Below are 26,487 nucleotides of genomic sequence, written 5' to 3' on the forward strand. Positions count from 1 at the left end.
TGGCACGCAGTTCTTACCGAGAAGTTGTGGTGGACACTGCTTGTCGTGAAGTCAGAGTGAGCTGTGGTAGTGGAGAGTGTTGTTCCATGTTTTATGCAGTGGTTTGATGGGAGAGATAGCAGATGTTGTTCTAATGGAGATATTGTAATGGTCAGAGTGCATTTCGTCAATATATATGGAGGTATTTTCTTTTATTATTTCAGTGACCTAAATAATGCATCATTACAGGTTCAGTCAACAAAGCATCTGGCTTGTGTTCTTGTATTAGAGTGTAATTTTGGTTTTCTTGCACAATTATAGTATTTCTAATTTTCTTTTATCACGTCAGTATAATTGGTATTTAAAAATTCTTGTCTTGTTGAAGAAGAACCGTGCCAGATGTGCGTTGAGTCATGCTACCACATACAGAACAGCTACACTTGTGCTTTGTTGGTTTTGTAGGTTTTATAGTTGCTGGGGACTTAATTAATTAATTGTATTAACTGAAATTTTCATTTCATTTTTTGTGGTTGTTCTATGCAGTCAGATTGCGTACTAATACTAGTCAGGGCCAGCCGTTTACGAGACTTGCGTAATCGGACTTACAGCTACTAAAAAATATTTGCATTTTTTTATTTAACTAAGCCCCCATGCACCTTCTTCTGTGATAATCCATTAGATCATCTGCAAATGTCCTGATGTTGTAGTGAATACAGATCCTCTGTTGTTTATTATAAATAATAATGGCACTACTCTGTGGCATCTCTGAAAATATGTCCCCTTTCTGTGAGATTTCTTTTTCTACTCTTACCCTTTGAGTTCCACCACTGTTTACCCAAGCAACCACTCTATCTTCAAGTCCAGCAGCTTATAACTTTTGCTGTAAGAGCCCAATGCCTTTCAAAGGGCCAGAGTGATGGAATCTACTTCCCCTCCCCACCCCTCATCAAATGTGTCCACCACATCCTGAGCACAGCCAAGAAGCCACTCTGGACATCATTAAGCCATTGTGCTCAGTTGCATATCATCTAGATGGATTTGGCTTCTAGCTTTGATACTACTTTTTTATCAGACTTGTTAGACTAACTGACCTATAATTTCCAACAGAAATCACAGTGACTGCTTACCAGTCTCCCAGCACCTCATATCTCACTTAAGCTTAGCCTGAACAATTTTTCTGTGTGGAAAACAGTTGCAGAGTCAGCTGGATCAACAGATGCAGTGTCAGGTTCACATGTCTTCATTATCCTGCTGCTCATAAGCATGTCTGTTGTTTCTTTAATTTGTATCTGGCAGTTGCTAGATGTGGTTTCTGCTTTATGTTTACTTAATTCCTCCACCATTGTCTGGTTTATGCATCAGGAGTGTATCCACATCAACTGTCTTCCAAAATAGGTGGGTGAAGAAGCCCTTTTTTATGGTCAGATGTTACTGCTTTGCCTTCTCCTGCCCAGAATGGTTTTGCTTCCTGTTTGTCTATACTACTATACGACTTGACCTTTTTTAGAAGGGCATAAGTCAATAAATGTAAATTGATGAGAGACTGAAGCAAACTATCTGAAAGTATATGATTCTGAATGTAACTGTTAGTTTTAATGAAGATTTATCAGTTTTTACAGGAACTTCTTACTATACATAGTACCTAATAGTAGTTGTTAGAGTTTCAAAAATGGAAAACTCCAGCCTTTTAAAAAAGATTGGCTTAAGGACATGGAGAAGCTTAATGGAAGGTGGATAATTAACAGTATTACAACATTCTATTACACTGTAAGTCATTCAGAACCACACACAAAAAAGAACATTTTAATTAAAGTGCAGAATATTGCAGTAGGTTAGAAAGAACACAAAGTTAAATCGAAATTTATTATTTTTCAGTCACTGTTTACAGCATTGGTATCTGTTCCCTAGTTAAAACGTTCCTCATAAAATGCCCTATGTTCATGTGGAATATGATACTTTATCTTCTTCTCCAAGTCTTGCATTTTTTTCAGTGCAATTGGAATTGTTCTTTAAGGATATGCCAGTGCCAATGGTGGAGAAACAGGTGCTTTCTCAGATGCCATGAAGAATGTTTGGTTTATTAATCCATTTATGTTACTAGTTCCTTTGATGTATTCACATCTAGTGTGCAAGTAAACAAGGTAGACCAGAGTGCTGATCACAAAATTAATTCCTTAAGTTCTAAGCTTGATCCCTGTTTCTTCAGAAAATGTGGTTTTCATCTAGTGTTTTGGCCAACAGTTTTTGAAGTCAAGAATTTGAGATGCTTCATTTTCTGTTGCTAAGAACTTGCTTCTTTGTCAGTACTTTGAATAATGTGTTCTATAATGTAATGGATAGTGAAAATTCTGTCATATTGATGAAGCTGTTTTGAGATAATCCCAAAATTATCAGTTTTCCATTATGTTTCTCCATGTTCTTAAGCCAATTAATTTATAAAGGGCAGATTTTCACAATTTTAAAACTCTGACAACTATTATTAGGTATTACATATAGTAAGAAGTTACCATAGAAACCTTCACTAAAACTAACAATTATAATGTTCAGAATTATATACTTTCAGGTAATTTGCTTACAAAATAGATTTCTTCAATCTCTGACACATTTACATTTCTTGACTTCCTTTTAAAAAGCTAGGTAGAAAACTGTGCCCCCATATAGAATAATACTGCTATATTTTGTGGAAATGATCGGATTCTTTAAGTGATAGTAAGAATCTGCATAGAGACTTGTTTTTGTTCTGTCTGGCACAATTTTCATAGAACAACCCAAGCTTTGTGATGCTTTTTGGTGCAGACTTTAGAAAGTAAGATAGAAAGGAGCAGACTTCACAAGGGCCCTTTTTACAATTTCCTTCATGATAAACATAATGCGAGCTACATCCTCTTCTTATATCATGAATGCAAAATACATTCACTGAAAGTTTCCTTAAATAAAATAGTTCATGTACTAGCACTTTCAGTAGACTGATGTTTTGCATATAATCAGATGATAAAGACAATATATTCATCTCCTTCTTTGTTTCCACTGATGCTTCATACTTGAAAACTGAGTAAAATGTACTTGTAGGCTAATGTATAATCAATTTGGCAACTTCTGTTCAATTTTCTACATCATTGAGATATGGAGATCTAAGTTTTAATTTCAGCTCTTCGCAGATACAGTATGTATCCACTTCTGGTTTTCCAAATCAATAACTGAAATTGTTTCTGTAGAAGCTCCAATGAAAGTTGTAAGTTACCATACTCTCCGGATTCTTCTCTAGGAACAATTTCCACATCATTTTGACATTTAGGTCTACATTACGACAGTACAGCTATTCAGCAGTGTAATGACTTTCTCATAAGGGGAACTACTGGATATGTTCACATACTACCTCATGAACAGAAGATTCAAGGCTATGTATAACTCTCCTACCTCTCCTGTCTTCTGGGGTTTTCCCAGAGAGCTTAATTCATCTTATTCTTTGTACTTGTTTCTCACTAATGTCAAAAACCTGGAGGAAAGCTTTCAGGCATATCTCTTGATGTGATGCACCAACCAACATATATACAAAAAACTAGTAGAATGCATCACTACAGGGTGACCCTTTTTTCTCGATTGTCTCTGCTTGAAATCTTGAGAATCTGTTAATCCTTGAAGAAATAGGTCTTGCTCTTTCTTATTAGGAATACAGTAAAAGTTTGTAAAAATATCTAAGCAGTTTTCCTCTCCAGTTGCTTATGAAGAAAATAAATAGCATAAATTTCAGAATTATGAAAAGGATATTAATCACAGCTCAAATATCATCAGTAACAAAAATGTTACTGATGATATTTGAGGCTATGTTCATGATAACCTATAAGAATAAATTACACTATTTATTTTCTTTTACTTTTCATGGCAACAATTTCAGTATAAAAGGAGAATAATAGATTGTGCTGAGTAACATGAAAGATAATGTTACTTGCAAGAGAACTCAGTTTTTTTTTAAATATAGCTTAAATAGGGTTCCCTCTTTTATTAACGTAGGCTTCATGCGTCAGTCAAGCTGCATTTATTTTATTACTTTTGCAACTAGAAAAATTTCTCCCTCTCTTTATTTTTCTACTAACATCTCCAGTATCACTTATAATACTGCCATCATCTGACACTTTTCAGCTAATAAGGCTATAAATGAACCAGAAATAATTAAAGTTCCTCCACAAAATAATGAACAATTGCTGTTGACTCATCAGCTGTTTCCATGGCCAGCTGTTCATTTTTAAAATGGCATACATCAGTGACAACTGCACATATAAATATAAGTTTGAACTTTGGTTCCCTGTTACCCTTTTAAACACAAATGGTAGACCTAACTCTGTTAAGATACAAAAACTTTGAAATGGTAAAAATCGAGACTTACACCTTTTTAAAAGAGATTGATTCATATAAAGACAAGTCATTGTTTAATGTTATTACCAAAAATTTCAAAAAGTGCTTGACCACTTCACTTTATATTTTTACACTGTACTCTAATAAATGTTCAGACAGACACAGACTACGTATTTTTAATACATATGGTATGTAAATATATATTTACTATATAAATGGGAAACACTGTATCAAAATGCTCAACAAGTTCTGGACCGACTGATTCAGATTTTACACGATACTCTAATACAATTCTTTTTAATATATCTCATATACAAATATATATTTAAAAACTATAGTACTATACAAAGACAAGTCGATGTTTAATGTTGCTACCAAAAATTTCAGTTTACTTCAAATTTTTGCACTATACTCTAATAAACATTCAGACAGGCATAGGCTACAACACTTTAAGAAACATGCTTAGAAAAATCTCAAAAAGTTTTTGATCAATTTACATCTGATTTTTACATGATATTCAGATAAACATTTGGACAGAAATATGACATTTTATCTTTAGTATGCATAATGTATAAATACATATACATATTATGTAATTGGAAAAAGCTTTTAGCAAAAATATCAAGAAGCGCTTGACCAAATCCCTTCAAATTTTTAAACGGTGCTTGAATAAACATTCAAACAGGCCTAGGTTACCGGTACTTTTTTGTATGGAAGTGTATAGGTTTTCTGTTAAAACAGGCTGTGAGAAAGAAAATGCTGTGTTATGAAAATGTGCTGTTTTGTTTTTTTTGTCACAGTTAGTTTTAACTACAATAGCAGGGCATTTAAACCATTAGACAAATTGTTTCTCCTATATATATTCTTTCGTCTTGTTGTTGCTGTTCTGATTTCTTCATCACAACAGAAAACATGAAAGTTCTATCCATGGCTTGTCTCTATATGATCAGAATACTGCTACAGAATCTGTACCATGCAAAACTTTGTAATCCCACCATTTGCAGATTAAAACTGTGCAAAATACTGTCATTGAAGCTACTGTCCTCACAGATTCAGCAGCAGGAGAGATTTCTCAATCCCCATACACCAACGGTCCCAATTGATTTACCCATTTATTTTAAGCAGCTTCAATTCCCAGTGAAGTTTCTATTGGGTGTAACGATAAACAAGCCTCAAGGTCATCGAGGGGGAGGGGGAGACAGAGATGGCCAGAGGGAGGGGGGGAGGTGATGGACAAAGAGAGAGGGAAGTTGGAAATTCACAGAGAGAGGAGGAAGGAGAAGATGGAGAGAGAGAGAGAGATGGAGGAGGAAATGAAAAGAGGTGGGGGGGGGGGGGTGGCAGGGGGAGGGAGAAGTGAGAAGGAGATAAGGACATTTATCCAATTCACATACATACTCAGCAGTTGTGAAGCATTGCCAGTTTTGCTATTATCACTATAAAAACATCTTACATTTTTCCACGTGCTAGTATTCCTCGTACCATGTCCATTTGTTGTAGTTGCATTACAACCAAAGACCTTTTCCGTATTTCTCTTTTGTAGTCTTTGTTTTCAGCCCAGTTTTGACTTTCTTGTGTTTTCCTCCTCATTATCTTTTACAGTCTTTTGACATTTTGTTATAGTACATTGTTTTAGTCCACCTCTTATTTTTCTATTTCATTCCAACTTCCTTTCTCCTCTTTTGATAAGTTCCCTAAATTTTCTCCAGTTATTGTGTACTGTTACACCCATTTCTACTGACATACTACAAATGTTATATGAGAGCATTTCCATTTATAATGATAAACTTTATTTTTAAAACACCATTCTTTTGTTGGCGAAAATGCTTCTACTCTGTTATTTTGTCTTTCTTTATTTTCTTTTGCAAATTTGAATTTTCATACACCACTTTCTCAGATATCTAAATTTATAAATGCTTTTTGTTTTTACATGCAGGGATTGACCTACCTGCATGACAGTGAAATACTGTCACATGGAAATTTAAAGTCAAGTAATTGCTTGGTTGATAGTCGATGGGTTCTTCAGATATCTGATTTTGGTCTACATGAATTTAAAGGCAAGTTTCTCTTTCATTGCTTTAGTTTTCCTTAAAAAGAAATTGTAATCTGTTGGATTGTTCCTCAAATAGAAATAGATTACATTTCTTGATTGTTATAATATTATTATGTTAGAATTTCACAGTGATTCTGCTGCTTGTGGATTACTTTGAGAGTTCCAGTGTGTGGTACAAAACACAACCATACAGTGGTATACTCTGTTAATGGTATTCATTATTTACTTGGTTACTTTGTAGGAATTATGAAATACTTAACAACTACTCTTTTCATAAAAAATATTTTTCTGCAGAATCGCTCTTTCTGCATTAGGAAATACAATAAAAGTGGCTGAAGATTATACACCGCCTGATAAAAAAAGTGAAGCACTCAGAAGAAGAGGAGGAAACATATTGAAACTTTGGAAGTTGAGAGAGCATGCCGTTTTCAGTGTTTCAGTATTGTTTTAGTATTATAAAATCAAGTCTGTTTCACTGTCAATGTAGATCACAAATAGTATTTATTTATTCTGCTAATCAGCTTCAGTCATACATGACCACCTTCAGACTATTAACTCTTTGGTGACTATGCAGCTGGTAAATGGAGCCACTGTAACTATCAAAAGGTACCTGTCTAATAGGTGGCAATTATTGACTGGTACCTTTCAGTACATATAGAAGCTCCCTGTTCTGGCTCCACCTCACCAAAGAGTTAACGGTCTGAAGATGGTCGTGTTTGACTGAAACTGGTTACCAGAATAAGTAAATATTAGTTGCAATCTAGATTGGCAGTATTTGGTATACTGCTCAAGATGATCACTGTCATCCCAATATGGGTTAAAAAATAATTTTATAAATAATTTGGCAAAGTGAGTCCATTTACTGGCATGCGTGCAATAATTCAATTGAGAAGGGCATCATACAGCTATTGTATCATCTTCTGAGGCTAGCTGGCCTTCAGCTGTTCTAATTGGTCCTTGATATTCTGGATTCTGACACTGGAACTGGATTGATTTTAGAGTTGGCCCTACAAATGTTCTATCAGGGACTGATCTGTGGTTCTTGCTGGGCAGCATCACACTGATGATACAAAAATACATGTGCCATGTGTGGATGAGAATTGTCCTTTTGAAAAATGACACTGCAATACTGTTGCATGAGAGGTAACACATGATGATGCAGGGTGTACGTGACATAACTTTCTGCCATCAGAATGCTCCCAGTCACTGCCAGCCTTGACCAGAAGTCAAACCAAATGGCTTCCCACACCTTGACACCAGGAGCGACACTGTTGTGCCTCTCCAAAATGTTAGAAGAATTGAAATTCCCACCATTTCACTGCCATACTCGTCACAATGGTCACCTGTGGTAGTACAGAACCACGATTCATCTCTGAACACAATACGATGTCATTCGTCATCAGTCCATGCTTCCCAGTCACAACACCACTCCAGACACAGCTGTTTGTGTTGTGCTGTTAATGACAGCCTAGATACATGATGGTAATCCCCAGTCCTGCTGTTACTAGTTTTAAGCTTATGGTATGGGATGACAGTAATGCTGCAGGGTATCCATTACTTGTTCTCAGGTGGCAGATACCGTTGTAAAGGGGTTACAATGTGGTTGGTGCACTGTTCGGTGATCCCCCCTTTTGATGGGCAGACATGGTGGACCAGAACTTTGACCATGAGTGTGCCTGTCTTCATGTTCCCTCGCAGTACGACATTGGGCCATTGTCACATCTGAATGCCCATCGATCTGAAACTGCACAATTCAAACAGCTGACAAAATAAACATCCATATTGGGACCCCTTGCAGACTGTCAGATTCAGATAACACTGCATCACATGAGTACATTGTATCTTTGTGTCCTCACAGTGATCACTCAACATATGGCACTGTTCATAACCCTTATATAACTAACCAGGTGTGGTAACAACAATAAACACTAACAGCACTAATACACTTTGGTGTCTTCTACTTGTTTACTTTGACATCTAACCATGCCTTCTGGGAGCCTCACCATTTTTGGTAAGCAGTGTCTTCCCAGTTGCTTAATGAATGATATGACATGACATGAAGTTAGAATTGTGTAATACTAATACCATACACAACTGACATACAGAAACCAAGTAAATAAATATGTTAAATTAAAGAAAACTGTAATAATGCACAAATTTGAAGTCTTGCTTAAGAAACATTTAACATTAGCCTAGATAATTACTTACAGTGACTGAAAGAAAGGGATTTCATAACACTAGAAATTTTATTACAAAATTAAAATTTGTTTCCATATTCTAGATGTAATCAAAAAACTGTCAGCTGCCTGCTGGTACCTTTTACAAAGAAATGGGAATTCATATAATGGGTATAATTGTTGGCCTTTATTTGCTTGTGTATCTACCTTACAGTAGGACCCAAATTAATGCTACCACATTCTCAAGCATTTCTTTATGCAGGCAAATAGTTGGTAGTTCTGTGGTGCACTGCCATATTTGTCCCACGGTTTCATTATTAGTCATTTTACCTGATCATTTTACCTGATTAATAAAACGTAAAATACTTACGTGGTCCCCAGGGGAAATATTGCAGCCATCATTCAGTGTAATAACTTTATGTAATAATGAAGCCAAAGTCTGTGACCCAGCATTCAGTGTAATAACCTTACGTAATACTGCAGCCAGAGTCTATGATTACAATTTTCAGCTTACTGAAGTAGTATAGAACTGAGACATACACAGCCATGCACTTAAATTTCTATTATTAAATTTTTTTCCTAATGAGCTAAATCTTATATTTGGAATTTAGTCTCTCAGCAATTATAGCATACCAGTAATGTCTGTTGATTTCTAACTATAAATAAACCAGCACTTACTCAAACAAGATATGAAAAACACAAGAAAGTAATGTTAACCATCATAACTTATTGCATATACTTATGTTTTGAGGGCAACACAATGCTTGTCACTTTGTTACTGCTGCTGCTGCTGCCACTACTACTACTACTATTAGTACTAACACTATTGAGCCATTGTCCCTTGTTCATTATGCAGCTGGCCAAGATGAACCAGACTTTGAGGCCAAGGAGCTGCGACGTAGTCTCTGGAGGGCTCCCGAGCTGCTGCGTTGTGAACATTTTCCTCCAAGAGGGACACAGAAGGGTGATATCTATTCATTTGGCATTGTCCTATATGAAATTGTAGGCCGGTCTGGACCATGGGGCCACACAACTCTGACAAATGCAGGTTGGTTCAAATTAGTGACAAAAATCCTCTGGTTTCAAGCAAAATGTAAAAGTGTAAATGAAGAAATGAAACTATTGGGCAATGATAGGAACTGCTCTTATCTATGGCAGGGTGTCCCAAAAAACACTGAAAAGCTTTAGGTACAGGTTTCTTACTACAAAACAAGAAAAAAAGAATAGTAAATGTGGGCTGTAAAATGCGAACCTTAGGAACTATGAGCACTTACTCATTTTTGATACTATGAAACAGATCTCTTCTGCTGCAAGGACTTTGTTTTCCATGTTTTGGGAGGAGTTGGTATGGGCCAAATGAAGGAAAAAATGTCTGGTAATAATGGGGTTCACATTGCATACTTCAAAAGTTACGAAAACTTGTTTATCTTTGCTAATGCGAAACACATCTCTTCTATTGAACAAGTGCTCTTAGCTCTTGCTGTATGCATTTTAGAGCTCATGTCTGCTAGACATTTTTTTTCTTTTTTTGGTCCATTCTACCTCCTCCCAAAATAGAAAAGTTGAGAGCTTGAAGTAGAAGAGATGTGTTTCATAGTATCGGAGATGAACAAGTGTTCATAGCTCCTAAGGTATGCATTTTACAGTCCATGTTTACTAGACATTTCTTTCTTGTTTTGGTGTAAGAAACCTGTCCCTAAAGGATGTCAGTGTTCTTTGTTTTGGAACATTCTGTATGTATCCGCAGATCCCAAGAGAAATTACTCTCATGAATGTAGAATTAGTCAAAAAATTTTAAACATATTTTCATTTAAAAGGTAAACGTTCAGTACACTGAGGTGCATATAATAATTCTAAGGATATATGTAGCCATGCATCATCAGAGAGAAATAGCAGGTGTATGATGAGGAACTGTAGCTCGTATCTGTGATAATAATTTACCAAGAATTGAAAATAATCAATTTTTGAAAATATAATGTAATTGTGTGGAAAAAAATCTAGTGCCACCACTTGATGAGTATTTTTTATCTATACAGTGGCATTATATTACCAAGCATTAAGTAGATATGTACCTAGTGAGTTTGTGATGGGAAGAGCCCTCTGTGGTTAACAGTGTAATATTCCTTACCTTCTCTCTGGTTAGAGGCTGTTGATTCCCTACACTTATAAATTTCTCCATCTGAAACACATTTATGTTTCAAACTTTGCAGTGCTGATCTATCGGACCTCATTTTATTGCTATCTCGAGTAGTTCTGGAATCAAGATTCTTCACCATAATATGGAACTTTCACAAAATTAATACAAAAAGTTTCTTCTATAAAAACCTCCATATATTGTTCTGTAAACATACAATAACTTCTTCTATCAAGATTTTATAACATGGGAACATCACATATATCATCTTCTCCAGTTTTCACATAAGAGTGACATGAATGAATATTGCACAAGCTTCTTCTCCTTCTGTATGGATCTCTCACAGTATTGTTGCACTACAAGTATTTACTCAGGACTTGTTGCGCTACTCCAGTCTGAGACAATGATACACAGAGTGTGCACAAGTACCCATGCACATCTTTTCATATTGTGTAATTGCTCCAGTCATCATGCCATCCTGAAGACACAAAACATCCTTCAGCACACTCTTTACTCACAGCAGTACATAGCAAAACCATGAACTGTTGGTGCTCTCATAAATATTAATTTGCTATATCTCTTTATAGTTCATTAATGTTGTTTGTCAGCAAGGTATCTGTTAGGTTACACACCGCTCTGTCAGGGTGATATATGATACCATAACAGTCAATGTAAATAAACATCTAAATAAATAGAGACTGCAGCAGAATAGATGTAAAAGAAAGCACAGGGCTGTAGGTGGAGAAATTACAAATGAAATATGTTTGGCTTTTAAGAAGGCAAGGCATGAAGCATTGAAGGGCTACCATAATGGAATGTGATTGAAAAAAATCTCACAGGAACCAAAGAAATTCTGGTCTTGTGGAAAGTTTGTCAGTGGCACTAAAGTTACTACCCAGACACTCATGGATGATACAGGATCTGAAATTTAGTATTGCAAAGCAAATGGAGCAATGCTGCACTGCATTTTCAAATGTACCTTTACAAAGAGAAATGCAGGAGCACTGCACCAATTTTATTTTTATACCATTGCAAAGATGAGTGAAATAGCTATTACAGCATTCACAAAATAGCTTAAATGTTTATAACTGAATGCTTCCAGGTCATGATGGAATACCTGTCTGATTCTTTTCAGAATTTGTGTCTGCATTATCCACTCTCTTAACTGTAATAACTTATCCATAAAAAAACCATGCACAGTAGTTATAAGAAAGCACAGGTTGTACCCATATGCAAGAAGGACAGCAGAATTGATTCACAGAGCTATCATGATATCAATCTGTTGTAGAATCTTAGAACATGTTTTGAACTAAAATGTAATGAGATGCTTTGAATTGAATATGCTCTACCATTCCAAGCACCAAACATTCTGAAAACATCAGTCATATGAAAATCATCTATTGCTATTCTCTGATACATCCCTAAAGCTGTGGATCAAGGCAGGCAGGTAGATACAGTATTTCTTGGGTTCAGAAAGAATTTTGACTTAATAGCACACCTACATTTATTACCAAAAGTACAATTATATGGAATATCAAATTGAAATTGTGACTGACTTAATGCTTTCTTGTAGGAAGATGACCTGCAGAGTGTAAGTATAGAAAGACATAGTGTATAGGTATAGAAGGATGCAGCATGTGATGTTGGATAGAGAGTCATTGACAGTTGTAGAAGTGACTTCTGGTGTGGCCTAGGGAAATTTTCTGTGATCCTAGTTGTTCAAGATGCATGTTAATGATATGGCAGACAATATTAATAGCAATTTCAGATTTTTGCAGATGATAAAGTTATGTATGGTAAAATGCTTGTATGATCCCACCCTATAATACTGCTGTATGTGCAGGACCCATAACAAATTGGACTGATAGAGGAGATTGAATGTATACAAAGTAGGGCAGCACAAACAATTTCAGTTTTGTTTGCCCCATGGGAGATCACACAGAGATGGTGAAAAACCTGAACTGCCAGAAATTTCATAGTAAAATGCCAACTACCTCACAGAAGTCAATTTATGTATTTCAAGAACCAGCTTTAACTGGTGGATTTAGGAATGTCTTCAGCCCCATACACGTCATTCCTGTAGTGACTGTAAGGAAAAGTTAAGGCTATTTATGGCACAAAAAGATGTTTAAGTGGTAATTCTACCTGTTGATGAGAAGCAAAAGTTAATAGATGTTATGGCTACTCTCTATTTGAATAAGATGTATATATGACAGGATAGGGTAGAAAGTGTAGGATAGATGCATGAGGCAGATCTTCATGCGTTATTCATGAATGTCTCACCAATAAAGTATAAGAAATAAGTTCCAAAGTAATACTGCAATAAAATAGTTGGTTGAAGCATAATGCAGATAGAGAGACACAATGTGATCACAACAAATAACTTTCAGAAAAACAGAAAAGAGATTAGTGGAAAGAACAACTCATAGATATAAACTAAGAAATTGATCCAAGACCCAGGGGTCAAGATACAGTCAGAAAGGAGATTGAAATGAGCCACTAGTTTTGAAGATTGTTTTCTATACAGCGACAGTTAAATAAATGTACTGGTAGTAAAAAAGTTCCAGTTACCTTGCAACAGTAGCTTGTACACCAACTAATCTATAATTTTAGAGAAAATGTGACTCTGTTACTAATATTTTCAATTTTAGGTCTTCTGCTGTCTGTTAAGTAGAAGTTTTTTGCTACCTTTATTTGAGTATTGATGATTTTGCATTTTGATTTCTACGAGAAAAGTATAATATAGTACAGTTTTCTGAAATTTCAAATATGCATTTGGATATTATAGAATATACATTTAGTAATATTAAAACTCACCTATGACTAACTCTTGTATAGCTATTAGAAACTGCGCATCAGAAAAAAATATCCACAGAATTTATTTTAATGCTGGCATGTAATTGATGAGTGTTGATTTTCAAATATATCAAGAGCTCAGATGGAAACTCAGTCCTAAGCAAAGAAGGGAAAGATGAAAAGATGGAAGCAGTATATAGGGGGTTTATACAAGGGAAATGAACTTCCAGGCATTATTATACAAATGGAAGAGGATCTAAATGAGGATGACATGGAAGATATGATACTGTGAGAAGAATTGGACAGAACACTGAAAGTCCTAAGTCAAAAGAAGGCTCCAGGAGTTGATGACTTTCTGTCAAAACTACTGATAGTCTTGGGAATGCCAGCTATGAGAAAACTCTTCCATCTGGTGTGCAGGATGTATAAAATGGATGAAATATCCACAGACTTCGAGAAGAATGTAGTAATTCCAATTCGAAAGAGAGCAGGTCATGGTATTCTTTACAGAAGAATGGAAAGTCTGGTAGAAGCTCAGCTTGGGAAAGACCAATTTAGATTCTGGAGAAAGATAGGACCATGAGGCAATGTTGACCCTATGACATATTTTACCAGATACGTTAAAAAAAGTCAAACCTATGTTTGTAGCATTTATTGACTTGGAGAAAGCTTTTTATAATGTTGACTGTAATGCTCTATTTAAATTTCTAAATGCAGCAGGGATAAAATACAGGGAGTGAAAGTCTGTTTAGCCCGTGTGGGATTAGCCGAGCGGTCTAAGGCGCTGCAGTCATGGACTGTGCGGCTGGTCCCGGCAGAGGTTCAAGTCCTCCCTTGGGGCATGGGTGTGTATGTTTGTCCTTAGGATAATTTAGATTAAGTAGTGTGTAAGCTTAGGGACTGATGACCTTAGCAGTTAAGTCCCATAAGATTTCACACACATTTGAACATTTTTTTGAAAGTCTGTTTATAGCTTGTACAGAAACCAGACAACAGTTATGAAGAGTCGAGGGACATGAAAGGGAAAATGTAGTTGGGAAGTGAGTAAGACAGGCTTGTAGCCTATCTGCAATGTTATTCAATCTGTGCAGTGAGCAAGCAGTAAAGGAAATCTAAGAAAAATTTGGAGCAGGAATTAAAGTTCAGGGAGAAGAAATGAAAACTTTGACATTTTAATTTTGACTGAGACAGCAAAAGAATTGGAAGAGTAGTTGAATGGAGTGGAAAGTATCTTGTAAGGAAGACATAAGATGAATAAAAAAAGGTAAACATGGGTAATGGAATGTAGTCAAATTAAATCTGGTGAGGGAATTTGATTACTAAACAAGACACTTACAGTAATAGCTGAATTTTTCTATTTGGGCAGGAAAATAAGTAATGATGGCTGAAGTAGGGAAGATATAAAACATAGACTAGCAATGCAAAGAAAAGCAGTTGTAAGGAAGAGAAATTTGTTAGCACTGAATACAGCTTTAAGTATTAGGAAGTTTTTTCTGAAAGCATTTGTATGAAATGTAGCCATGTATGAAAGTGAAACATGGACGATAAATGGTTTAGACAAGAAGAGAACAGAAGCTTCTGAAATGAAGTACTACAGAAGAATGCTGAACATCAGATGGGTATAGCACATAACTAATAAGAATGTGCTGAATATAACTGGGGAGACAAGAAATCTGTTGCACAACTTGAGTAAAAGGAATGATTGGTTGATAGGTATTTGAGGGAATAGTGGAGGGGGGGGGGGGGGTGTAAGAATTGTAGAGGGAGACCAAGAGATGAATACAGTAAGCAGATTCAGGAGTATATAGGTTGCAATAGTTATTCGGAGATGGAGGCTTGCACAGGATAGTGTAGCATGGAGAGCTGCATTGATCTAGTCTTTGGACTGAAGACCACAATGACAGTTTTCAAACATCAGTACTTTGACTTGAGAAGTTCCATCAGCGTCTGATAAACTGATCTAGTAAAGATTTCCATGACTTGTATGCATCGTTGGTGAAATTACTTTCATCATGAAACAAGTGTTTTTTGCCTTCGAGGTGTTGGCCAGTATCGTTTAATTTACATCATAACACATCTGTTGTAATTGCACATATAAATGTATATGTTCTTACTTTTCATTATTTTGTATATTCTTGGACAGAAATTATCGAAAGGGTGCGGAATCCATCTTCAGGCAGGTATTTTCGGCCACCTACTGATGGTCTCATGGCTGCTGAATATGTGGTGCGCTGCATGCAGAGCTGTTGGGATGAAGAGCCAGACCAACGTCCTGACATTCGCTTTGTAAGGGTCAAGCTAAAGGAAATGCAAGCTGGTCTGTAAGTTTAACACAGCCTATATGATTTTTCTCATTCCATACAGTTGTTTTCATGGTAACACTAAGTTGAGTTTTTTTATTTTATTTCACCCCAGTTAGCCTTGCATTCAGTAATAAAATTTAACCACAAAATAAATAAATTTTTCCAACATATTGGCCTAAATCAGTGCATGAGACCAACTCATTCACACTAAATTTAAAAAAAAAGGGGGGAAAAAAGCAGATCACGAGATCCATCAATTGCCAGGTGTTTGAATTTGATCTTCAGAGCATCTACCAAATCCGTATGCTTTGTCTGTTTCTTAATCAGTCAAACAGTGCTCTCCTGTACATTCAGTTTTCATTTCTTATATATCAGAATGATAATCATCACTAACCCAAGATGTCAGCTAATGTGGGTTGATACCTTTGTTCAATGTTTATACTATATGCACAGACTCAAACGTATTCTATAATAAGGTGAAATAGCTCTACTTTTTAAAGTACCATATATTATTATACTATTTATACTATTACATATTTTCCATTCTTTAGTATTAGTATTTATTATATTACTGGTAATTAATGCTAATATAGTGTGCATCACAACTGGAAATCAAAAGGTACTGTCTTTAGTACATATTCAATCTTTGATGTTTTGTAGAAAAGTTTTCTAGGGTAACAAGCACAGAGAATGATCTCATGGAATGATATTTAGCGATCACCATTGATGATATTAAAAATATTTAATGAAGGATTTAGGCATTTTCACTAAAGCTTTACAGTCTTACATAACTTTTGTTCTAGGTAATCCATTGTACCTCAGATGGCATTATAATGTCAATAGCTATAATTCTGTTAGAAAATATTATTTTCATTAGCTTTTGGTAAAGATGATTTTCATTCATAAAGAATTTTGCTAATACAATTTTCTGTTCTTCATTCCACATGTCTAATGACACATAACTCATAATAGATCACAATAGTTACTCTTAAAACAAGAAGTATTTTTTTAAATCTTTTTCTTTTTTTTTTTTAATTTCACATAAGAACAGTTATTGTTAAATTTTAGCACGTGTTTGCAAACAATATTACATTTTGTAGCATACATTGTTGAAAATGATGCTACATTTATTTTTATTATTGAACTTAAATTATGTGTGTACTCAAATTTAAATTGATATCTTGGAGTTAATCATTTCATGACCTGTGGGACATATGTGTCCCAATTCACTTTTTTGTGCTTCACAACCAAGGGGACAATAGAAACCCACATCTGCAGTGTGCTGCCATCTACTGGAAGCCTTTGCTACTACTTGAAACCATTACAGACTTCTTCCCGCCGAACAGCTGCATTCTGCTGGAAGTTGTTTGATGCACTGCACTTGTTTGATCGCTTCTGTGAACATTTTTACATATTTTTCAACTATTCTTTTGTAAATAAGCAAGGTAACCATAGTAACCATATTTATTGTGTTTCTTATCATTTATTTGTAAATATTATGGGGAATTTCTGTGTAAAATGTACTTCAGTGACTTTGTGAAATTTTTTTTTGTTTTTGACTGCATGAAATATGAATTACATGGCCAGTGGGACATATTTGTCCCCACATTATTTATAATTTCGTTATACATTTGACATTTTGGCTTTATTTCTTACTCTGCGCAATGCTACATCACTTGGCTTGGTAAAGTATTCATACAATAATAATAAAAATAACAACAACAATAATAATAATAATAATAATAATTTGTTGCACAATACAGTGTGCTAGCCCAATTTCAGACCTTATTTTCGTTTTCTTTTTAGAAATGCCACATCTGAAAGATGAAGAACTTCTTGAGTATTACTGTTTGCATCCTGATAATGAAGAATTTTCAGAGGAAGAAGGTGATTATGAAGCTACAGACGAACTCACCTGTCTTGATGCATCCAATAGTACATCTACTTATACCACACCATCTAGGACATTGGCTGAGCCACCTAGCTATGGTCATCACATTGGAGGTGGCAGAAAATGATGGTATTGCATGTGCAGTAAAAGAAAATGTCACTGAAATTACCAATGATGTTGCAAATGAAGTTATTGTGTGTGCTGAAGAAGAGAATGGGGCCAAACATGCCAATGAAACTGAAACAGATTGGACCGATGATGTAACGTATTGTGAAAACTTCTAAGCATCTCTTGATGGATTTTGGACAAAATGATAAAGAAATTTATTATTTTTTACAATTTTTACTGATGATTGTTTGAGGAAGATCAAAGATGAGACTAACCTCTATGTAACTCAAATATGTGACAACATTACTAGAGGTAAAAGGGTTAGAAAGGCCAGCTGCAGTTGGAAAGACAATGATGTTGAAGAAATAAAATATTTTATTGCCATTCACATTCTAATGGGAATACATAGGCTGCCTGAGCTGAGTCACTATTGGTCCACTGACCCACTTTTAGGTGTAAGTGCTATTTCTCAACTAATGAGTGAAACCAGGTTCAAAAAACTGACTGAAAACATTCATTGCAATGACAAAGCTACAGCAGTACCAAGAAGTGAAGCTGGCTATGATCAACTACACAAATCACACACAATAATTGACGCTATCAACACAATTCGAAAGAAGTGTACACTCCATCAAGTATCAGGGCTGTTGATGAAACTATGGTCCCATTCAAAGGGCATTCTTCTATAAAGCAGTACCTTCCAATGAAGCCTGTAAAATGGGGTTACAAAATTTGGTGTCTTGCTGATTCAAAAACAGGTTTCATAACCCAGTTTGAGGTGTATACCTTTAGAAGGCCACCCAAGACTCATTGTTCATTTTGGGAGAAAATATTGTGCTCCATCTTACTGAGTCATACATGCAGTCTCACCGACTAATTGTGTTCGATAACTTCTTCACATTGTACAATCTGATAAAGTCACTAAATGAAAGAGGACTTTTTGGAGTTGGAAGTATTGTATTTTGTTGAGGAAAAAACTTATTATTCTCAATAAAGAACAGGTGCTGACAAAAAGTGGTGAGTTTGGTTTTCAAGTACTTAGATTTATTTTGGAATCTGGAGGCACTTTCCCTTATTAAATAGAAATCAACAAACAGGCAAACCCACAAAAGAAAACAAAATGGAGTTTTACAACATTCCCATTTGATGACACTATATCTTCAAACATGTCTCCAGTAGAGATTTGGTCATGGTGTCCGCTACCTGCTCTTCAGATGGGATTTGATGTACTCTAATTCTTCCTTCATAAAGTTTTGCATGAATAAAGAAATGCTTGATGGCTATATTTTTGGTTCGGTGATAAAATTCTGGATTCTCTGACAACTTCACTATTGCTGAATTGTCAATTTGGAGAACTGGAATTTCAAATAGTCTTGTTGTTTCTCTGAATGGATGAGTTAACCAAATAATCTCCTTGACAGTTTCATTTGCAGCAACTAGTTTAGCTTCAGTTGTAGAAGTTGCTACCATGGTTTGTTGCTGACATAGCCATGATATCACCCCTCCTGTTTAGTTGATGACTACTCCAGATGTTGATCTGCCTGTTTTTGAGCAGCCTCCAAAATCTGCATCACTGTAGCATTCCAGAGTTGTGCTCTTTCCTTTTGTTTTGTATGTGATTCCATATACAGTCGCTCCTTATACATAATGAAAAATCTTTTTTACTCTTAATATGTCTTCTTTGGTGGGATTCTTGAGAGATCTTGACAGAATACTTACACTGAACGCTAGGTCTGGTCTTGTGCCAAGCATCATATACATTAATGATCCAACTGCTTCTCTACATGGAAAAGACTCTTTTACCATGTCATCTTTCCCTGACTGTGAAACATCTTTAACTTTCAACATTGGGGGAGAAACTGTTTTACACTCTGAAATGTTGAAACGTTTTAAAATTCGTTGTGCATAAGCTTTCTGGTGAGTCTTGATACAGCCATTCTTGCAGATCTAAATAATAGTTTGCAGGTGCTGTTGTGATCTTGAACTCCTTTTGCAATTGAAAGAAAATGCTCAAATCATTTGAATCAATGGCAGCTACCAACCCGTCATCAACACACAAATTTACCCGAACTTCTTTGCCATTTTTATTTTGAATGTACAAGCATGGATTTGCTTGGCTTACTCTGAAATCTAGACTGACCAAAAATTCTCTGAATTGCTTGTTCCAGCATCTTGGTGCTTGTTTAAAACCATACAGGCTTTTCTTCAACCTGCAAACTCTGTTGGTGCCATCTTCATAACCTGTTGGTTGTGCCATATAAATGGTTTCCTCAGGTTTTCCATTCAGGAAGGCCATTGGCACATCAAACTGTCTGAAATACATTCTTTTAGTTGCAGCAACACTCAGAATATATCAAATCATTGTCATTTTTGTAACCTTCTTGTTGACTGAAACCCCTGGCAACCACTCAAGCCTTAAATTTTTTGATCTGACGCTCTTAATTTGTTTTCAGTTGAAACACCCACTTACATGGCATTGCCTTGGCACCCTTTGATAAGTCTTCAAGCTCCCAGGTTTCATTTTTGATCAGAGAATCCATTTTTCTGTCCATCTCTTCCTTCCATTTGATGCTGTCTTCATGTCTAAGTGCTCCTGATAGGTATCAGGAACCTCAGTTGGGAAAAACAAATCTGTCATCATTGCATAATCATTGAGGTATTTTGGTCTCTTTAATGATGAATGATCTCTTAACTTCACTCCTATTTCCTCTTTGCAAGTTTCCAGAATGTCATCATCAGATTCTGTGTCTGAACTAGTTTCATGCTGCAAACTATGTTCTGAGCATGTATTTTCCTCACTCTCTGATTGATTTTTAATATAACCTGGACCTTCAATGGGCTTTTCAACATCTTGAAATGGTAGTGTAACTTGTTCAGTACAGCATCCTGGTTTTTCTTGAAACACAACTGAATCACTTTCTTTTATCCAAATCCTGAAGTGTTCATCAACATCATAACTAACGAGATGTCCTTTCACACCTTTCTTATCCATTTTCCTTCATTTTTCACTTGGAATGTGTGCAGAACATGTTGAGCCAATAATCTTAAGATGTTAAGTTTGAGGCTTTTTCCATTTCCACAATTCATAAGGACTGACACCTACTACAGATGACTTCCCAGTCCTATTCAAGATGTAAACTGCTGTGTTAACCAGTTCAGCCCATATCTGTTCTGGATAAGTGACATCTGGATTTCAATACTTAATTGTCCTTGCCATCTCAACAACTGTTCTATTATCCTGCTCACAAATACCATTTTGTTCAGGAGTATAGGGAGCAGTCAATCACTGTGTTATACCATTTGAACCTAAGATAGATCTAACCACTTCGTTATCAAACTCCTTTCCATTGTCACTCAGTGTCTCTTTAATAGAGTACCCCAATGCCTTTGTATGTTAGAGAAAATCTTTGAGAATTTTACTCAACTCTGATTTTTCTGCACCAAAATAACCATAGTGAAACTTGATGTAATTGTTTTTGAGCAAAACGAGGTAATGTTTCTTCTGGAATGACTCATGAAAAGGTCCACACAGACCCACTGATATCAACTCAGCAAGCCTTGTTGACTTTTCTCTAGATTCAAACGGTAGACAATGTGGTTTCCCAGATTTGCATGGTTCACAAATCTCTGCCCCTTCCTTAACATCAACGTTAAATTCCTTTTTAAGTTTTGTTTTAACATGATGCTTGTCTTGATGACCCCATCTCTCATGATACAGTTGAAGTACATCAAATCTGTCTTCCACTAAAAGATTCACAGTTTCACCCTTCTCTGGCACTAAGGGCTTAGTTTCTGCTTTGTATAAAGTGCCACCAACTTTATGATTTCCACACGGTCCCACTCTACCACCAATTGTCAAAGTGCAATATGTAGTACTTGACTGAAATATACTATTTTTGTTGCAATCTTGGGCGGCTAAAACAGAAATAAGGTTTTTGGAAATCTTTTGTACATACCAGACATCATTCAGGGTCAACTCTTCACATCTGTTGCCAACTTTTGACAGAATCTGAACTGATCCTCTTCCTGTTGCTTCTAGAGACTCCTGTCCAGTGGCCTTTATACAGCAGGGATTGCTGAATGCTTCAAAGCCGACAAAATAATCAGGACTATTTGTCATATGTTTCATTGCACCATTGTCAATCCACCAATTGTATACATCCCCTTCTAATGAACAAGCCTCACCACAAATAGTAAACAATGCTACATTCGTTACTACAGTTTTGTCCATGTTATTCTGCACAGTTGTATTTTTAGCTGGTCTTCCATCAGAAATCCACTTCTTACAGTATTTGATCCAGTGGCCCACTTCTGTCCAATCCAATAGTTACATTTTCCTTTAACTTTGAATTTTTTTTTTTTTTTTTTTTTACACCTGATTTGACTACTAATGCCTCTTGTTCAATTTTGTCACTACTCTTTGTGAAATTTCTCTCAAACATGCACAATTGTTCCTTTAATTTATCAAACATTTTATTATCATCTTTCATTAATAACATCCAACTCAATTTAAAAGAATCAAAGCTTGCAGGTAGAATATGAAAAACTTTACATACCAATATCGGTAATTTCCAAGAATGATTGCCTATCGAAGTCGGTGGGTCCAAACGATACATATTGAACGTGCGATTGTTATGAATATGTTTATGTTGGTCACTACAGCAACAACAAAAGAAGAGCATTACCAAAACACTTGTAATTGCAAAGGAGGTGAGTTACCTTACTTGGCGTCGGTGTTGTCGTCATATGGAAATCTATTACAGTGGTCTGGATGGATAATTTGGAATAGTCGAACCATGTATTCTTCCTGATACTCATTCATTTTTCGCACTGTCCGCAATGAAATTGTAACGGTATTTCAGCATCCAAACTGTTCTTACACTTCGCACCACCACAGTCTACACTGTCCCTTCTTTCCTAGTCCAATAGTACTTCGTATTTTCGACAATAAGTCAAACAATTAGATTCTTCCATGTGAGAGAATCCGCCGAAGAAATATCAAGAACACCAGACATCCCACTCACAAATGGTGTAAATCATCTGGCTTTCCCTAGCAACTCACAAGTAATTCGCGGAGGTATGTAATTTAGAGCAAGTAAGGAAATGACAGAAAACAGATAAAAATGGCGATCACAAATCATTGATCACAACGCCCACCACTGGAGGTGCATGATCAATTTATGATTGCACGTTCGATATGTATCGTTTGGACCCACCGACTTCGATAGGCATTCATTCTTGGAAATTACCCCAATATCCGATCAGGTAGCACAGTTTCTCTCTTTGCTTTAAGCCCATTGTTCAGTTCATTCCACAGACTTGTTAACTTTGCTATGTGTGTGGAGATGTCTTTTCCATGATTCCAATTAAATGTGAAAAAATCTGAACAAATCTTGAACAGCTGGTCCTTTGATGAGGCTTCGTGATTCTGCTTCAATGCCTCCCATGCTTGCCGTTTCTTTGTCCATGATCTTCTGATACACAGTGTCTGTAACTGCACTTGTAATCGACTATTCACTTTACGATAAAAATCTGACTTGGCTTTATGATCCCTTATTGCTGGATCATTGGTACCTTCACCTCAGGTTTTACTTACATGTTGTGTCTAAAGCTCCTTTATGATAGTCAGTTAGATCTCATATTTTTCTCTTTCACATTGGCCAATCAGTTTCACTATTCAATGGATTCATCTGTTTTACCAGATCCATTTCAACTCTAAAACCAAGATCACCCTCTCAAATATGAGTTAAAAGAAAACTGTATCTGTCACTTTTTGCACACGCTTTTACACACGTAACTGGGACCCATTACCTGTTGTATTTTGTTGAGGAAAATAAAACTTATTTATTCTCAATAAAGATCAGGTGCTGACAAAAAGTGGTGAGTTTGGTTTTCAAATGCTTGAAACAGAGATGTTGTTGTTGTTGTGGTGGTCTTCAGTCCTGAGACTGGTCTGATGCAGCTCTCCATGCTACTCTATCCTGTGCAAGCTTCTTCATCTCCCAGTACTTACTGCATCCTACATCCTTCTGAATCTGCTTAGTGTATTCATCTCTTGGTCTCCCTCTACAATATTTACCCTCCACGCTGCCCTCCAATAATAAATTTGTGATCACTTGATGCCTCAGAACATGTTATGTCCTACCAACCGGTCCCTTCTTCTTGTCAAGTTGTGCCACAAACTCCTCTTCTCCCCAATTCTATTCAATACCTCCTCACTAGTTATGTGATCTACCCATCTAATCTTCAGCATTCTTCTGTAGCACCACATTTCGAAAGCTTATATTCTCTTCTTGTCATTCCATTGTCCGCGTTTTGCTTTTGTTGATGTTCAACTTATATCCTCCTTTCAACATACTGTCCATTCTGTTCAGCTGCTCTTCCAAGTCCTTTGTTGCCTCTGACAGAATTACAATGTCATTGGCAAACCTCAAAGTTTTTATTTCTTCTCCATGTATTTTAATACCTACTCCAAATTTTTCTTTTGTTTCCTTTACTGCTTGCTCAATATACAGATTGAATAACATCGGGGAGAGGCTACAACCCTGTCTCATTCCCTTCCCAGCCACTGCTTTCTTTCCATGCCCCTTGACTGGTTTCTGTACAGATTGTAAATAGCCTTTCGCTCCCTGTATTTTACCCTGCCACCTTTAGAATCTGAAAGAGAGTATTCCAGTCAACATCGTCAAAAGCTTTCTCTAAGTCTACAAATGCTAGAAATGTAGGTTTGCCTTTCCTTAATCTTTCTTCTAAGATAAGTCATAAGGTCAGTATTGCCTCACGTGTTCCAATATTTCTATGGAATCCAAACTGATCTTCCCCAAGGTCACCTTCTATCAGTTTTTTCATTCGTCTGTTAAGAATTCGTGTTAGTATTTTGCAGCTGTGACTTATTAAACTGATAGTTTGGTAATTTTCACATCTGTCAACACCTGCTTTCTTTGGGATTGAAATTATTGTATTCTTCTTGAAGTCTGAAGGTATTTCGCCTCTCTCATACATCTTGCTCACCAGATGGTAGAGTTTTGTCAGGACTGGCTCTCCCAAGGCCATCAGTAGTTCTAATGGAATGTTGTCTACTCCGGGGCCTTGTTTCAACTCAGGTCTTTCAGTGCTCTGTCAAACTCTTCACGCAGTATCATATCTCCCATTTCATCTTCATCTACATCCTCTTCCATTTCCATAATATTGTCCTCAAGTATATCGCCCTTGTATAGACCCTCTATATTTTCCTTCCACCTTTCTGCTTTCCCTTCTTTGCTTAGAACTGGGTTTCTATCTGAGCTCTTGATATTCATACAAGTGGTTCTCTTCTCTCCAAAGGTCTCTTTAATTTTCCTGTAGGCAGTATCTATCTTACCCCTAGTGAGATAAGCCTCTACATCCTTACATTTGTCCTCTAGCCATCCCTGCTTAACCTTTTTGGACTTCCTGTCGATCTCATTTTTGAGACGTTTGTATTCCTTTTTGCCTGCTTCATTTACTGCATTTTTATATTTTCTGCTTTCATCAATTGAATTCAATATTTCTTCTGTAACCATAGGATTTCTACTAGCCCTCGTCTTTTTACATACTTGATCCTCTGCTGCCTTCACTACTTCATCCCTCAGAGCTACCCATTCTTCTTCTACTGTACCTCTTTCCCCCATTCCTGTCAATTGTTCCTTTATGCTCTCCCTGAAACCCTGTACAACCTCTTGTTCTTTCAGTTTATCCAGGTCCCATCTCCTTAAATTCCCACCTTTTTGCAGTTTCTTCAGTTTTAATCTACAGTTCATAACCAATAGATTGTGGTCACATATGCCTCTGGAAATGTCTTACAATTTAAAACCTGGTTCCTAAATCTCTGTCTTACCATTATATAATCTATTTGATACCTTCTAGTATCTCCAGGATTCTTCCATGTGTACAACCTTCTTTTATGATTCTTGAATCAAGTGTTAGCTATGATTAAGTTATGCTCTGTGCAAAATTCTACCAGATGGCTTCCTCTTTCATTTCTTACCCCCAATCCATATTCACCTACTATGTTTCCTTCTCTCCCTTTTCCCACTCTCGAATTCCAGTCACCCATGAGTATTAAATTTTCGTTTCCATTCACTACCTGAATAATTTCTTTTATCTCATCATACATTTCATCAATTTCTTCATCATCTGCAGAGCTAGATGGCATATGAACTTGTACTACTGTAGTAGGCTTGGGCTTCGTGTCTATCTTGGCCACAATAATGCGTTCACTATGCTGTTTGTAGTAGCTTACCCACACTCCTATTTTTTTATTCATTATTAAACCTACTCCTTCATTACCCCTACTTGATTTTGTATTTATAACCCTGTATTCACCTGACCAAAAGTCTTGTTCCTCCTGCCACCGAACTTCACTAATTCCCACTATATCTAACTTTAACCTATCCATTTCCCTTTTTAAATTTTCTAACCTACCTGCCCGATTAAGGGATCTGACATTCCATGCTCCGATCTGTAGAATGCCAGTTTTCTTTCTCCTGATAACAATGTCCTCCTGAGTAGTCCCCACCTGGAGATCCAAATGGGGGACTATTTTACCTCTGGAATGTTTTACCCAAGAGAACACCATCATCATTTAACCATACAGTAAAGCTGCATGCCCTCGGGAAAAATTACAGCTGTAGTTTTCCCTTGCTTTCAGCTGTTCACAGTACCAGCACAGCAAG

At 36.3% G+C, this 26,487-nt stretch overlaps 1 protein-coding gene across 1 annotated transcript in view; it reads left to right on the top strand.

The window, feature by feature from the left end:
* The window catches only part of LOC126158651 (guanylate cyclase 32E-like), a 660,283-nt gene that overhangs the window by 428,216 nt on the left and 205,580 nt on the right, over nt 1-26,487 (top strand). The window contains exons 14-16 of the mRNA XM_049916459.1: nt 6,269-6,389; nt 9,419-9,610; nt 15,636-15,813. Of these exons, the coding sequence (XP_049772416.1) occupies nt 6,269-6,389; nt 9,419-9,610; nt 15,636-15,813 (491 nt within the window). The remainder of the gene's footprint in view (nt 1-6,268; nt 6,390-9,418; nt 9,611-15,635; nt 15,814-26,487) is intronic.

The sequence above is a fragment of the Schistocerca cancellata genome, chromosome 2 (assembly GCF_023864275.1).
Source record: "Schistocerca cancellata isolate TAMUIC-IGC-003103 chromosome 2, iqSchCanc2.1, whole genome shotgun sequence".
Classification (NCBI taxonomy): Eukaryota; Metazoa; Arthropoda; class Insecta; order Orthoptera; family Acrididae; genus Schistocerca; species Schistocerca cancellata.